Source organism: Sceloporus occidentalis, unplaced genomic scaffold (genome assembly GCF_023333645.1).
Source record: "Sceloporus occidentalis isolate IW3139 unplaced genomic scaffold, rSceOcc1.0.p SCAF_3, whole genome shotgun sequence".
Taxonomy (NCBI): Eukaryota; Metazoa; Chordata; class Lepidosauria; order Squamata; family Phrynosomatidae; genus Sceloporus; species Sceloporus occidentalis.
This window is the reverse complement of record NW_028316983.1, coordinates 104318613-104333883: the sequence shown is the minus strand read 5'-3', so window position 1 is coordinate 104333883 and position 15271 is coordinate 104318613. Positions and strand designations below refer to the sequence as shown.

General features: G+C 39.4%; 1 protein-coding gene across 3 annotated transcripts in view; it reads left to right on the top strand.

Annotated features, from left to right (window-relative positions):
• The window catches only part of FNBP1L (formin binding protein 1 like), an 82794-nt gene that overhangs the window by 26281 nt on the left and 41242 nt on the right, over positions 1–15271 (top strand). For all 3 annotated transcript variants that reach the window (XM_089515725.1, XM_089515723.1, XM_089515728.1), the window contains exon 2: positions 5460–5575. In XM_089515725.1, coding sequence (XP_089371851.1) covers positions 5460–5575 — 116 coding nt within the window. The remainder of the gene's footprint in view (positions 1–5459; positions 5576–15271) is intronic.

Here is a 15271-nt window from a genome sequence, read left to right as displayed (position 1 = left end):
AATGTAAATCTTTCAATATCAGTGTAATACAGTATGATCTATGTAGCTGGTCTGTGTTTATTATTTTGCTGCCATATTTGGTATAAACCAAAATTTGAGAATTTGGGCCCCATTCCCACTGGTGGGTTTGCTCCTGAAGGAACTGGGAAGATTTGGGGGGGGGGGGGGGCTCCCAAATCTCTCCATTAGTAAGTGCCCACTACAAAATGAGGGGCATTTTAACCCGAATGTCTTCTTCAGAAATCGGGGTTTACCATGAAGGCGCCTGTTGTCAATCAAGCGATCGTCATAGGTGACATTTGCAGCACTCATTGGGGCATCAGAAGTGTGCTTTCCCCTCTCCTTTTTTTAAAGAGCCAGGCACAAAATAAACCAAAATGCACACATTTTGTCAAATTTAAAAACCTCTTTTGTGTGTGTGTGTGTGTGTTGTGGGCCTTTTCAAACCCAAAATGCAAGCTAATGCATCCTGTATCCCCCCTCCTTGCCACCCCAGAATGCCTCTTACACATGTAATAATAATAATAATAATAATAATAATAATAATAATAATAAATTCCTCACCTCAGAAATGCCAGAAAAGGATGCAATTGCCATGCATTTTTTTGGCTCTTAAAAGCAATTCAGGGCTACCCCTGAGTTCCTTAGAGACAGTAGCAAAAAGATGTATCATTTTGCCAATTGGCCAAATTGTCAAGAGCAACAAATGTAACATTTGAATTGTAGCATTCCATTCGCAAGTCTTGCCCATTGTAACATTTCCCCTTTGCCAGGAGCGAGCAAATGAAAGGGAAAGGGAACCAGCAGCAGCTACCCACATCCTATCTATCTATATATCTGCCTCAAGCAAAACAAAAACAAAACAAAAAAAATGCGCATATTTTGTTAAAAATAATTTTAAAAAATAAAAAAGGGGGGGAAGGTGCCTGATGCGAGCTCCGTTTGTGTCCTGCCTTTGACCTGACCTGACCTGACCCTTTCCTCCTGCTACATTCTCTTCAGAGGAGCTTTGCCATTGCCTTCCACTGAGGCTGAGAGAGAGTGACCTGTCAGTTCCAACTGACCCATGGAATCAATTGGGAATAAAAGGGAAATGCAGCGCAGGCATTCTCACTGTAGCATCCTCATCTAACACTAATAATAATAATAATAATAATAATAATCCAGGAGCAAGAGGAAATAAAGCACAAGCAAGCACACAGACATGCCACCCAAAAAATCATGCACATAAATTGTCAAAAATAAAAGCCTGATTTTACAGCCTGATTTCCCTACATCCCTCCTCCAGCTTGGCCCCGCAGCCCAATTTGCCTTGGCAATCCTCCTCCTCCTCTTTCCTTCCAACTCTCCCCTCCCTCTGGGAGCTGCCCTGGCTCCTTCATCCTCCTCCTCCTGCTCCATGCCCTCCATGGCTCCCTTCTTCCCATGGCTCCTTCCTCCTCCTCCTCCTCCTCCATCTCCATCACTTTCTCCACTACACCCTCCCTCTGATAGCCCTTTGCAGCCCCCGTCAGTCACCCTGATTTCCCCTTTTTGCCTCCTGTCACCCTTTCCTCCAGATTCCCCCTTTTCCTTCGGCTCTTTCCTCTTCCTCCTCCTCCTCCTCCCCTCCGATGAAGGGAGGGAATGCTCTGACCTCTGCCCCCCCTCTGACCGTAATCCCTTCCTGAATTTGCCCCGATCATGATCGAGGGCAAGTTCATATTTCGCGGAACCTGAGGCTTTTCAGAAAAGACGGATTTTAGCCCGAATCTCGATAGCCCGGGCTAAGGGGCATTTCCTTGTGCAAGCCTCGACATGGATTGTGACAGAATCGGGCCCAATATGAACTTCACATGGAAGAATTGATTTCAAAACCAGGTTAAAAGGTAGTATGAATGGCCCCAGAGATAGCCCTATATGTGACACAGTCAGTTCATCTTCCCTTAGTGTTACCAGAAAACAACAACAACAACATTTTTTAAAATTTCGTATCCACCTCTCTCCATGGATTGAGGCATAAGGAAAGTAAAAATGGCTTGTAGCTTGGGTTACCAGCAGTTGAACACTTAGACAAAGACCGTTTTAAAAAAAAAAGCATCAGGGTGCTCCTAAAGCAGGAATATAAGCTTATCCAGTGCAAGTTGAACTCCTACATCCTGGTCAAGCATGTCCACCTATCAATCATACCTCCATCTTAATGTGCATTATATTTTGCCATGGTTCTTTTAAAAACACGGAGAAGCTCTGAAATTGAATTTTCATAGAGGATGACACAGTGGTTCACTTTTAAATAGTTTCAGAACCTGTGGTCTATTCTTGTCTTGAGCCTTCTCAGGAACAATCTTCCATGTATAAACACATTGCTCTCCATTTTCAGTGGCAAAATATGCCAGATGGCTTTGCTTTTTATTTGCTATTTTTGCTTTTGGTGGTGACACCAGTAATGAAATGAATGACTGCTGTATTAATTTCTTACACTTTGGAAAACGTTACTGTGATAACCACCTACTGCTTGACAGATATTATATCATGTTTGGCTACAGGAATTCTAAAACATTATCTGTTTCTACAGTATTCAGTTCCATATGCAAACACAGAGAGTCACACAGTGATATGCATCAGTCTAATGTCTGATCTCAGGGTAATATCAAGTCTGTTCTGGAGAAAAAACTAATAATTCAAAGAGTAAAGACTTAACCCAAACAAATAGGATGCCTTAAATTAATTTCATTTGATAATGATACTATTTGAATCATAGGCCTGTTACAGACTGCCAAAATAAAGCTGCTTCGGGTCTCTTTGGAGGTATGTTGTTTAAATGATGTATGCATCCTAAGAATCCGGAAGCTGCACCAAAGCTGCACTCCAGTTCTTAGGAATGGAGTGTGGCTTTGGCGTTACCTCCGGACTCTTAGGACCCATGCATCATTTAAATAGCATACCTCCAAAGAGACCCGAAGCAGCTTTATTTTGGCAGTCTGTAACAAGCCATAGTCTGAGGAGTAGTTTAAGGTACACTTCTTTCTTTTTTGTTGTTGAGCAAGCCTAGTGGCTTGAGTGTGTCATTTGCCAGCATTTAATAGCCTAAAGCCTAAGAATATAAGAGGAATGTGGTTGATCAGACCACAGGCCTATCTAGTCCATTATCTCCTGTTTGAAGCCCTCAAGCAAAACATGAGCGCAATACTCCTTTCACAATGTTGTTTCTCAGTCTTTTTGAGCTGAAAATGACAACACGTTGCAATATCACTGTTATCTATATTTGCCTTCGTGAGTCAGTAATCCTTCATAAATCAATTTCTTACAAGTAAATTGTTTAAACACCTCCCTCAAATTTAGTTATATGAATTTGTTGTTGTTGTTGTTGTGTGATTTCAAGTCATAGGAAATCTGTTGTTTGTATTTTAAAATGGTACTTGACTGATGTTCCTGAATACTAGTATAGCCTTGGCAGCGTGTCGTGTCAGTGGAGTAAGATATCCACACTAGCACAGTGAAGGCATTATTCTTATACTCATTGCAGGAAGCCTTTTCTAGTGTCTTTCAGTCATGGTTCAGTTCCAGAGCACCTTATTGAGTTTTCATTGGATGCAGGAGTATTATATTGTCAAAGCACTGGAAAAAAGCAGAACAAAATGGAGGAGATCTGTAATGAATCAGTATGTGTAATATGAAATCTGTTTCCCACCTAACCCTAACTTCAGTCCATGTGCACAGGCACTTATAATCTGTACCTGCCTTATTCTCTACTTCATAGTTAGGCTGGTAATTTAAATTCCATGCATGATGTGGCAGAACTGTATACTGTACTCCAAGAATTGATTGTGCAGCAGCAAAAATGTGACCAAATTTCAAGCTAAGCTTTTGCCTGTGTTGTGTATAACAGATATACCACATTCCACTTTGTTTATGTTTATCAGTTCATAGAGAGATTTTCTTGCCCCCAAATTAGCTCCCAAACCGTAAAAAAAATAAGGCCATCATCCCTGTATGCTGCTAATGTAGAATGGTGCTACTGAAGGTGGTAGTCTGTGAACCAGTGGTGGTCCACAAGCCATTTTCTCCTTGTCTGTGGCAAATTTTCATAAAAAAAGGAACAAGTTATACCTTGTGTGCACTATTAGTTTCAGTCCTGATGCACTGATGCCACTTCACCACATCAGCTAGCTTAAGAAACACTGGTTTAAGGTAATAAGCACAACTCTATGGTCAACTTTAACCAGTAGTCGCATTGAAGGACCTAGAGAGAACACTCCACTAGACATTTGTAGCTCCTCCAGCACAATTCTATGGTTAGTGTCTGGCAGATGTTGTCCGCAGAAGTTCCACTGGAGGACCTAGAGATTCCTAGAGTGGTGTTCTCTCAGGTAAAAACACAGTGTTTTTGTTATTTGCAGTGAGGTTTTTCCACATTCATGGGGGTCCTGTGCCCCTAACCCCAGTGAATGTGGATGGACAAGTGCATTTTGAACAAGATCTGGATTACCACCACAACAACTGCCCAACTCTGTTGTCAATCACAAACTTCCTACCTCTCCTGAACAAGATTGTTGTCAGGACACACTGGCCAGCCTTGTGAGCAACTCAGAGTGCAGATACAACGAGGTGGGTTGTGCTGAATACCACTTAAGATAACCATCTGAACAACAGCACACATACCAATACCAAACCAAACATACAACCCAGCTAAAATATAAAATGGGATAGCTTTCAATATGGAGTCTATAGGTGAGGTATGATAGGTGGGAACATTTGGAAACCAAAATTCAAGCAACAATAACAAAACCTCACGTCCCTCCTATTTCTAGGTATGTCTGTAAAAAACCTATTTCAGTGTTATTATTAGGCACCAAATAACAGACCATTGCAAAAAAAAAAGGGGGGGGGAGGAAGGAAGGAAGGAAGGAAGGAAAAAGAAGAAAAGAGGAAATGACATTTCAACTCCCATCCCACCAGCAAGTGGGGCTATCATAATTAGGAACAGGCCCCTGTACCAATTCCTCATCACATCCTTGCTCACTAGTGGAAAGGGACTGAAAATGTCATCCTCTTATGCCCCAGTTGCCCACTGAACAGACCTCTGTCAATTGCTGTGGCTGCTGGCTGTTAAGATGCATTTAGGGGGTCAAGCCAAGAGATGTCAAACATTCATAATTAAGGAGGTGAAATAGGATATTGATGGTAATTTTCAAGTAGCATTGGCTAAATTACGGAGAACATAGCTGTACATTGTGAGAACATGGCCTGATTCAGTAGGCCTGATTTTATGACTATATTTTTTAAAAAGAAACATTCTGCGGCAAGTATTCCTTGTGTGTATGTCTTTGTTTTCAATGTATTTTGCATATTTTCAGTTCACTAAATACAGAGAAGTAGATTTCTTGAAAACAGCCAGTAAACATAATTGTGAGAGCCATCTTTTTGGATTTGAAAATGTTTTCATTGTATAATATAGGTTTCCTCCTTTGTTTCTGCAGGATCAGTTTGATAATTTAGACAAGCATACACAGTGGGGCATTGACTTCCTGGAAAAATATGCAAAGTTTGTTAAAGAAAGGATAGAGATTGAACAGAATTATGCAAAGCAGCTGAGGTAAGTTATTTTAAAATTCTGTTACTTTTACTCATACAGTTCAATTCTAATTACTTAATAAAAATTAATTCTGATGGATTGTTGTGGTCAGAGCATGTGAAGATGACAGTCTTGGAAGGGTAAACAAATTTGATTTATTTAGTAAAGGCCAGTTTATTTTCCTTTGTCTCAGTTAATGTTAGTTGCCATGATAGTGTCAACTTAATTTTATCCCCCTCCTTTAGCTGTTGGTAGAAGCAAAGGCATATTCTTGGCTTAGAATTTGCAAATAGAGGCTTTCGCCACCCCAAGAAGCATGACATATTGTGCAAACATGCAAGGCAGAACCAAATTTTCTTGGTCAGTATTCACCTTAATCATGCTTGCTTACTGCTTTGAACACAATATTTTTTAGTAGGGAGGTGGGATAAAATGTAATAGATAAAAAAATAATACTGTAGAGTGGGCCTTCAATGTTGTACTGAGGATTGCTGTTGTGGTTCACTTGTTTTTCCTAGCACCTAACAGTTTCTTGGCTGCCTGTGAATCCAAAAGGATGGTTGAAAAGCATCTGAATTAAAATTCAACAGCTCTGTTTTCCTCTCTGTAATTGCAAATCTGTCATGCACACAAAGGAAAGAGCCATATACTGTGAAACACTAGCAATTGCAGTTGTTTGTGTTGCTGAAGAGGCAAGCTGTTTTTCATGCCACTTGTTCATGTGACATCAAAGAAATCTCCAGCTCATCAGCACTTCCCTCTATGTTTGTATTTGGGTTTTGTGGGTCCATTGGTGGTACTTTCCTGGCCACAGTTAAAGAGCAAAACTTTTGCTATAGTTTTGTATTCAGTGCAAGACTTGTCTATGTGTTCAGAACTGTAGACCTGTTTTATGGGGTTTTAAAATGACCTATAAAATCTCCAGATAAAGCCCAGACTAAGAGACCCCCATGTGTAGCATTCAGATACGATATAGCACTATATCCATCTATGTTAAAACAATGATGACTGTTGCCACTTACATGAAAAGGTAGGAGCCGATAGCAGGGCACATGTGGCTACAACCATTTTTTATTGCCAACAAGCTTCTTCTAGCCCTTTAACCACTATACCAATTGGGGAAAAATAAATAAGGAGAACTACCACACCTTAACACTTGTAGGAGCAGTAGATTTTCTGGAAGCCTGCCCCAGGTGTTTGAAAATGCTAGTGAAACCCTGGAAGTTACAATTGAATGAAAGTAATTTGACTGATTTTTGTGAAAATTGTGTGGGACAGCTTCCTGTCAAGTTGAATATCAGTTATAGCAAATGGACAGGCCTTATACTAATGGTTAAACCTTTATAGGAAAGCTTAGGACTAAACTCTTTGTCACAAGTCATAGATTCTCATCTAGAGAGCAAGCTGTTCCTCCAGTTTTTTAAGAAAATATAACAAGTAGTTAATTCTATTCTGGATTTCTTGCTGTTTGTTATGACCCCCAACACACTTTAAGTAACTATGGCGGGTTACAAACCGCCATTAGGGACGTCCCGAGGATGTCCCAGTTTGGAAAAGGGGCGTCTCTTCTAGACGCCCCTTGCCCTATCACAGGCTCAGTCCGTACAAAATGGTGGCGCCCTGTTCATACGGGTGCTGCCATTTTGACGTAACAGATGCTCTGCGTCTGCACGTGGTGCACCGGACGTGACGCCGCAAGTGCGCCCTTTGGCACTTGCGGCGCCTCTTCCGGGGTCTGAGAAGGAGCGCGATTTCCGCACTCCTTCTCTGCAGCGTCCGGGAGCCGCGCTGTTTAAAAGCTGCAGCTCCCGGCCGCTGCAAGCGGCGGCAGAGCCAGACCGCCGCTTTTCAGTGGTCTATAACCCGCCACAGTTAGCAAACGAAGATTCAAGAATGTTTTTTGATCTGACTGTAGCATAATTCATATCTCGGCGATCACTAAAACGACAGGAACAAGCAGTGTAAAAGCATATCTGTAAAGAATGTAAAATGTGCTGCAATTCCTTCATTTTAGAGAAATGTCCTTGTTCAAGGAACTGGCAGCATGCAAATGGATACACTTAGTGAATACAGTAAAAGAAATGGCTGAGATTCTACCTAGGGGTGGCACAGTATAGGGATTATACACTTGTCCTTCCACATTCGCTGGGGTTAGGGGCACAGGTCCCCTGTGAATGTGGAAAAACTGCAAATAACAAAAACACTATATTTTTACCTGAGAGAACACCTCTCTAGGAATTTCTAGGCTGTCCACTTTAACTCTGTGGCCAACATCTGCCAGACATTGACCATAGAATTGCGCTGGAGGAGCTACAAATTCTAGAAGAGTGTTGTCTCTAGGAATATCTAGGTCCTTTAGTGCAACTGTTGGTTAAAGTTGACCATAGAGTTGAGCTGGAGGATCTAGATATTCCTAGAGAGAACACATTAATAAAATCCGTGAACAATCAAATCCACAAAAGTCAAAGCTGAAAATGTGGAGGGACGAGTGTACATTGTCAAATTTGTGTTGATGTTAACATTGTGCACCTGAAAGGACACCTAACTGTCCAATTAAATGCAAGCACATATGCATCTGTATGCACAATGGCAACACATGCAGAGTTCCATTTCCACAAACCTGGACTGTATGTAAATGTTTCTCATCAGACAAAAATGTCTAATCATTTCCGCAGGGGAACGTATACATGTATAATTTACACATGGGGTTCCAGCTATTCAAAATATAGTAGGCTTTATGTTTGGAAAACTGACAGGATGTTGAAATCTGTTTTTAAATGTGTGCATGCCTTGATCTTAAAATATTGCTCTATTTTAAAAATGCAACTATAAACATGTATATTTAACTAATACAGACATATAGGTCTAAAACCATCATCATGTTAGTGCTTGACTGATAAGACAAGATAATTTTAATCCCTTTATGTCCTGCCGACAACCCTCAATGCCACCCTTAAATTGTTCCCACAGGGTTTTTGAGCCTTCCGGAGAGTGGGGGCATTATCTCTCTCCCCCCCCACCTCCATATCACTGACAGAAGCAGAAAAATCAACAGAACAATCTCTTTGTACTCCAGCCATAGTTCTGAAAATTGCTGTCATTTGGGTTGTGTCTTATTATGCTATGTTTTCACTTCCATTTTTTATTAAGAGCTAATGAAGAAAACCCAAAGATGCTGAATATCAATTGCTTTATGTCAGGTAGCTGCATTTGCTCTACATGCTCTTAGCTATCAACAGAGTCCTATCCATTGTTTTTGGTGTGACTAGCCAAACTAATCCTAGATATTGATGGAGTGCTTCAATTATCAGCTGTTGTTTATCCCAAAGTAGTCAGTGTTCATGTAAAAGAGGAAGCAGTTTGTTCTGTTTACTTCCTCTCTGTCTGCCACTAACTGTTCCAAAGGTTACTTTTTCTTTGTTCTTATTATAAGCAAGTGGGTTTTTCCACATTAGTTCTTAGATTCTAGGTGCCACTCTCTTAAGCTGTGTGGCCTATGTCCTCATCTAGACCACTGAAGCATAAGTATAAGACAAAGATCTATGGATATGATTAGATTTCCCCCCCAAAGGAAATGAGGAATTTAGTATTCATAGTACAGACTTCCAGTTGAGCACATTTCTGTTGTAATATGATATAGCAGGGTCTCCAGAGGGAATTATTTGATTTGGAAACTTGAAGAAAGCTATTTAAATTGTTTATCTTTTGTACTTGGAAACTATATAATTGTGCACAGCCAAATGAAGATTCAGTTACCTAAATTACTATATTTAGAAACTTGGCACACTATTTGGGTATTCTACTACTATGAATTCTAAATTGGAAACAAATGGTCTCCATGTGGGCCCTTCTTTTTCAAGTCTGTTTTTCCTTAATTGAAATTGAAAACATAGGACGTTGATTATTATCCAAATGTAGATGTGGCAGACTTTTCCTTGAGCAACTGAGCAGATGAACTTAGCAGGCAGATTCCCTGCTGCAAATTCTGATCCCCCATTACTCATCTAGAAAAGCTTTTGCTGGATTTAGATTGTTTTTCCTTTTATACTAAACATGTAGGGCACAAATCCATCCAGTTAAACACTTTGAGACCCTGCTCATTTTAATGACACAATTTCAAAGCAAACAGGTAAATATCTACTGTCAAAGTTGGTAGTCTTATTAAAATTATTTCTGCCAAAGACTATCATCCTTCAAGGGTTCCAGAAGAATAGGATTATATTGAGTGCCTGAAAAATAACAGAAATGGTGCCAAATGCTGTTGAGGCTTTCCTGAGATAGGGCACCACCGCTTAATAACTTTGATTCACAATCACCAACCTTCAATGGGATGATACGTCTTCAGCATGAAATAAAGTTTTGCTTTTCCTTTTGTTTGTGGAGTAGATCCTTATACAACTGGAACTCACATCATCATAACCCTACCTATCCAGCCAAAGAAACTAGAGCAGTCAGTTTGTTTTTAAACAAAACGCAGGCATTAACTTACTTACTCTTCTCTACCAGCATCCCAATTAAAGAAAAGAGATCCCATTTGCTATTCAACAAGCTGAAAATGGTAACCACAAAATTGTGTGCATTCTGCCTAACCACAAGTGCAGCCCCTGAAAGAAGATACAGTTTTTAGATTCAGAGTAGTACAGAGCTGTCTCATGCACTGTTTTTGGCTGAAGTGTTGTTCTCTGAACAAAAAAGACTCAGGTACTGATACAGTTGTCCTAAAAAGCAGCACAGACAGAAAATTCTGTATGTGCCCCCCCATCTCCAGCTGTACAACTTTGAATTTGCTAGCTTTTGATTAACTCAGATTATTCACATTTTAGAGTGTCCAATATTAAATGTTAGTATAAATCCATTTTTTCTAATGTTTACTATTCTTTGCTGTTTATAAAATGTGGATATTACAGTATGGATTTTGCACAGCACATACTTGTTGAACTTACATGCCATGAATGCAGTGCTGTGGAGATCCTTTGGTTCTGTAGCATTTATCTTGGGTGGACATGTTTGTTACTGTTTTTTCTGTTTTCCTTTTCTGATTAGAAATGTAGTAAGACGAGGAACTGATAAAATTCTTCATAGTGTGTGACAAAATTCTACAGACCATTGGCTTTGTACATTTGAACCTGTCCTATGTCATATATAGTCATTCTATTTCCCAGGTTTTGTATATTTTAATTTTAAATGCTAAATATAGGATTTTCTTGGCAAGATTTGTTTAGAGGGGGTTTGCCTTTGCCTTTCTCTGACCTTAAGAGACCTTGACTTACCCAAGATCATCCAGTAGGTTTCCATGGCTGAGAAGGGATTCAGATCCTGGTCTCCAGAGTTGTAGTCCAACACTCAGACCACTACACCACACTGTCTATCTGGCATATGTATAGAGTTTTATCTTTAGGAGTTCCAGTCTTTTCAGAGGTTTAGTCAGATATAAGCTTATTGCAAGTAATTACTGATCTGCAGTTTTAACTCACCCTCATTATTAGCCAAAAGTGTCAGAGCACTATGTATGTGGCATGCTTTTCATGTAAGCAGTTTTCCATTCTCACCTGCGGCACACCAGAAAATTGATTCAGAAGGTGGCTTTTGCATGGTTTCTTGGTTGAAGCATTGTTTTTCCTTCTGAAAAATAATGAGTTAGATTTTAAACATTTCCTATTTTGCTTGACAGTCTGAGCAAATGTGTAGTCTACAGATAGATAATTAATGTACAAAGGTAAGCTAATTGAAGACTGAGGTTTTGCCACCTTTTGTTGTTTTTGAGATGAGCAGATTTGAAATGAACCGATTGAGATGAACAGATCAAGAAGTACTGGTATTTCTGCCCTTATACTTGAATATGTCTTGCATAAAACAAAACAAAACAAAAATGCAGTATGTAATATTTTCCCCTCACGTGCCTTGGATTTTAATTAATATTATTATCAATAAGAGTGTCCAAGTTATGTTATATAGTGATGAGAGTTCCATCATCTCTCTGAAGTCACTTGTACTTCCTGAAAACTTCTCCCAGAAGGTTTCAGAGAAGCCTTCTGGAATAGTGTGAAGGGCTGTGCAGAGTGTTGCAAAGGGGAGAAGAAAAGGGTGAAAATTGACTCTCTTTCATATACAGAAGGAGTTCTTCTGTTCACCAAACAGCATGCGCTGTGTAGATCTTGTAGAAGCATAAAGATAAGACATTATATTAGCTATCAGTAATGTCAGTATTTAACTAGCTAATAAATCAAAACATCATAGTTAAACAAAAGTAGTGAGTAATGCATAACAAATAGTTTGCAATAATTTTAATACTGTTTATATTTAGTAATATTTACTACCAAAATCTCAAAATTAGCATTTTCAGATATACCAAGAGAAACATGGGGTGATAGTTGCTCATATGAACTGGAGAAACTGGTCCAGAAAAATATACTCAATTTTCTAGAGACATACTTTTATATTATTGCACAAATGGCTGAGAGTTACAAAAGCCTCCCTATCCTGAATTGGCTTTTTTTTTAAATTTATATTTTTATGGAGTACATCATACCAACTGAATTGGCTTTTCATAGTAATGCATTTTAATTGTGACTACAACCAACAATTATGAGTAATTAATAGTATGTTTTTGTTTTTCCTAATTCTTGCATTTTATGATTAAGCTGCAAGCCCATGCAATCTTATCAGGAAGTAAAGTATAAGACTATGCCATAAATGTGCCTAATTCTCTCTCAGAGGGAAACATTGAGGGGTAGCTGTGTTGATCATGCAGCAAAATACAACAAAATCCACAAAAGAGTAATACCTTCATTGGCCTACCAAAATGCAGAAGATGCTTCATACAGGCTTTTGAAGCTTCATTGACTGCTTCATCAGGCAAAAGTGTTTAAAACCTTACAGAAGAAATTAGGTGAAGGTGCTTGAATTACAAGCTTACATTCTTTCTCAGACGTTGCTCTGTTATCAGTAAGGTGCTGTTGAGAGATTTCAGTACTAGCAGAGGCCACTCCTTTTTTTGGTCAAGGAGTGACCTCTGCCTGCATTGAAGTTCTGCAATACCACCTGAGACAAAACCGTAGGCCTGTGACTCTAAAATCATCACTTTTCCTATCATGCATGATTTTTAACATATATGCCTGATGAACAAACAGTGACACTTTGAAAGCTTGCATGTTCATTTTACACATTTTGATTGGTCAACTAAGATAGCACAATTTTTGCATGTTTTGGATTTTGTTGTATTTTGCTACATGGTCAACACAGCTACCTCTGAATATTTTTTTCTGGATTTGAAGATACTGAATTTTGCTGCAACTGAGGAGACATTTTTAACAAGAGGGAGCTAATGGACTGGGGCTTAATTCTTTATAGTTAATAATAATAATAATAATAATAATAATAAATTTTATTTGTGTTTCCCCGCCTCTCCCATAGGATCGAAGCGGGGTTACAGACTAATTAAAAACCATTACACAATCTCATAAAAACAGGATAAATAAACTGCAATATAAAATTCTACAAACTCTATGGACAACATACAGCAGGGTAAGGCAGGGAATCAATCGCATCGAAAATACTATTCATTCTACAGAGGGGAAGGCTTGGCAAAAGAGAAAGGTTTTAAGTCTCTTTTTAAATTATTCCAGGGGGGGTCATAAGACGGAACTCCTCAGGAAGACTATTCCAGATCTGCAGGGCTACTACAGAAAAAGCCCTCTGGGATGTGGAGACATACCTGGAAGATGGTATTTCCAACAGGTTCTTCCCGGTTGTTCTGAGTGTGCGGGGTGGATTATATGGGGAGATGCGGTGCCTCAAGTAACTCAGACCCAAGCCATGTAGGGCTTTATAGGTGTATTGCACCCGGAAGCGAATGGGCAGCCAGTGGAGATCTTTTAAAATAGGTGTTATATGGTCAAACCTGGATGCACCGGTGACCAATCTGGCTGCCATGTTTTGTACTAACTGAAGCTTCCGGGCTTTGTACAAGCGTAGCCTCATGTAGAGCGCATTACAGAAATCTAAGCCAGAGGTTACCAGAGCATGTACCACAGTTTCAAGGTCTCTTTGGCCCAGGTAGGGTCGCAGCTGGCGTATCAACTGAAGCTGATAGCAAGCACTTCTGAGCTACCACCAGCAAAGTCTTTCATTTGGACTTCAAGTAGCAAGTGTTACCTATAGAACACCTAAACATTTTTCCAGATGTAACAGCACAGGGACTTCTTGAGAAATTCAATAATCTCTGCCTGAGAAAGGGACAGTTTGCTTTGTACAGACCAGGGGCAACTTGGATCAAAGGGAAGTTTTTTCCACCCTGCTGCTAATGGTGTTGAAATTTATTACCAGCCTTTTAGTGCCTTTTTTCCATTCCCACATGGCGAAGAAGGGGAATAATAATAATAATAATAATAATGATGATGATGATGATGATGATGATGTTTATTTATATACCGCTTTTCCAAATTAGATCAAAGTGGTGTACAACAGGAAGTACAATACAAAGTCAAAATAAAACATAACAGGCCTCTCTCTCCCTCAAGATGGTGGTCAGAAGGAGGGCTCTTAGTCTTAGAATGGTGTAGACCAGCGGTTCTCAACCTGTGGGTTGCGACCCCTTTGGGAGTCGAACAACTCTTTCACAGGGGTCACCTAAGACCATCGGAAAACACGATGGTCTTAGGAACTGAGATGAAAATAATTTTATGGTTGGGAGTCACCACAACCTGAGGAACTGTATTAAAGGGCCATGGCATTAGGAAAGTTGAGAACCACTGCTCTAGACCATCTTAACTGGTACAAGAAATAACATCTGAGGCAAAATGTAGACATGTGACCCTGACATTGTCACTTTTTTCCTTCTGTATAATTTTTAATATCTTTGCCTGATAAAGGAACCAATGAAGCTGTGAAACATTGAATGATTTGTTTTCTGTATTTTTGTTGGCCAATAAAAGTGTTCTTTTGCGGATGTTGGATTTTGTTGGATTTTCTGTTTAACATGGTGAGTGCTGATAGGACGAAGCATATTTATGTTCAGAGGAACCTTGAAGCATAGACAATATTTCTTTTAAAACCATAGGAAACAGAACACATAGTATCACTTCACAGGAACACTTCTGCTAAGGAGTGAATATACTCCATGTGTTTTCATAGCATGGCCTGTTTGCATGAACAAACCTCAGTAAAGGTGCCTTTTGAGATACTTAGGTATGTGCGTTAGTAATACTAATAGACTTAATACATCTTAAAAGCCTAAGCTCTAAATTAACAAATTACTCCTTGTAACCAGGAAAGACCTTTGAAATTTCTTTTTAATGCTACCAAATGGTTTGGGGTTCCTTTTGCAATGAGGTAAGGATATTTGACCTAAGATTTTGAACAGCAGCTTCTACAGTCCTTTACCATTGGCCACACTATAATTATTAGGGCTTCTGAAAGCTGACGTTCCAAATATCTGGGGAGGGGAGCACATCTTCCATACTTCTGTTTTATAATAGCTTACTAGAACCAAAATGGTCTTAAAATATAAATTGTGTCCCTATATTTAGGTCTTCTGATTATTCGTCTATCGTTTCAGTTGATTTAATAACTGATTAACCTGATTAAAACTTGCAGCCCTTTTTAGAACATTGAAGGGGGTATTATCTAGATTGCTTGCTTTTAAAATCCAGATTTAGAGCGACAAAATGTAGATTTTTATGGCTTGCTGTTTTTGTGTAAGGTAGCTTCTCTGTTGTT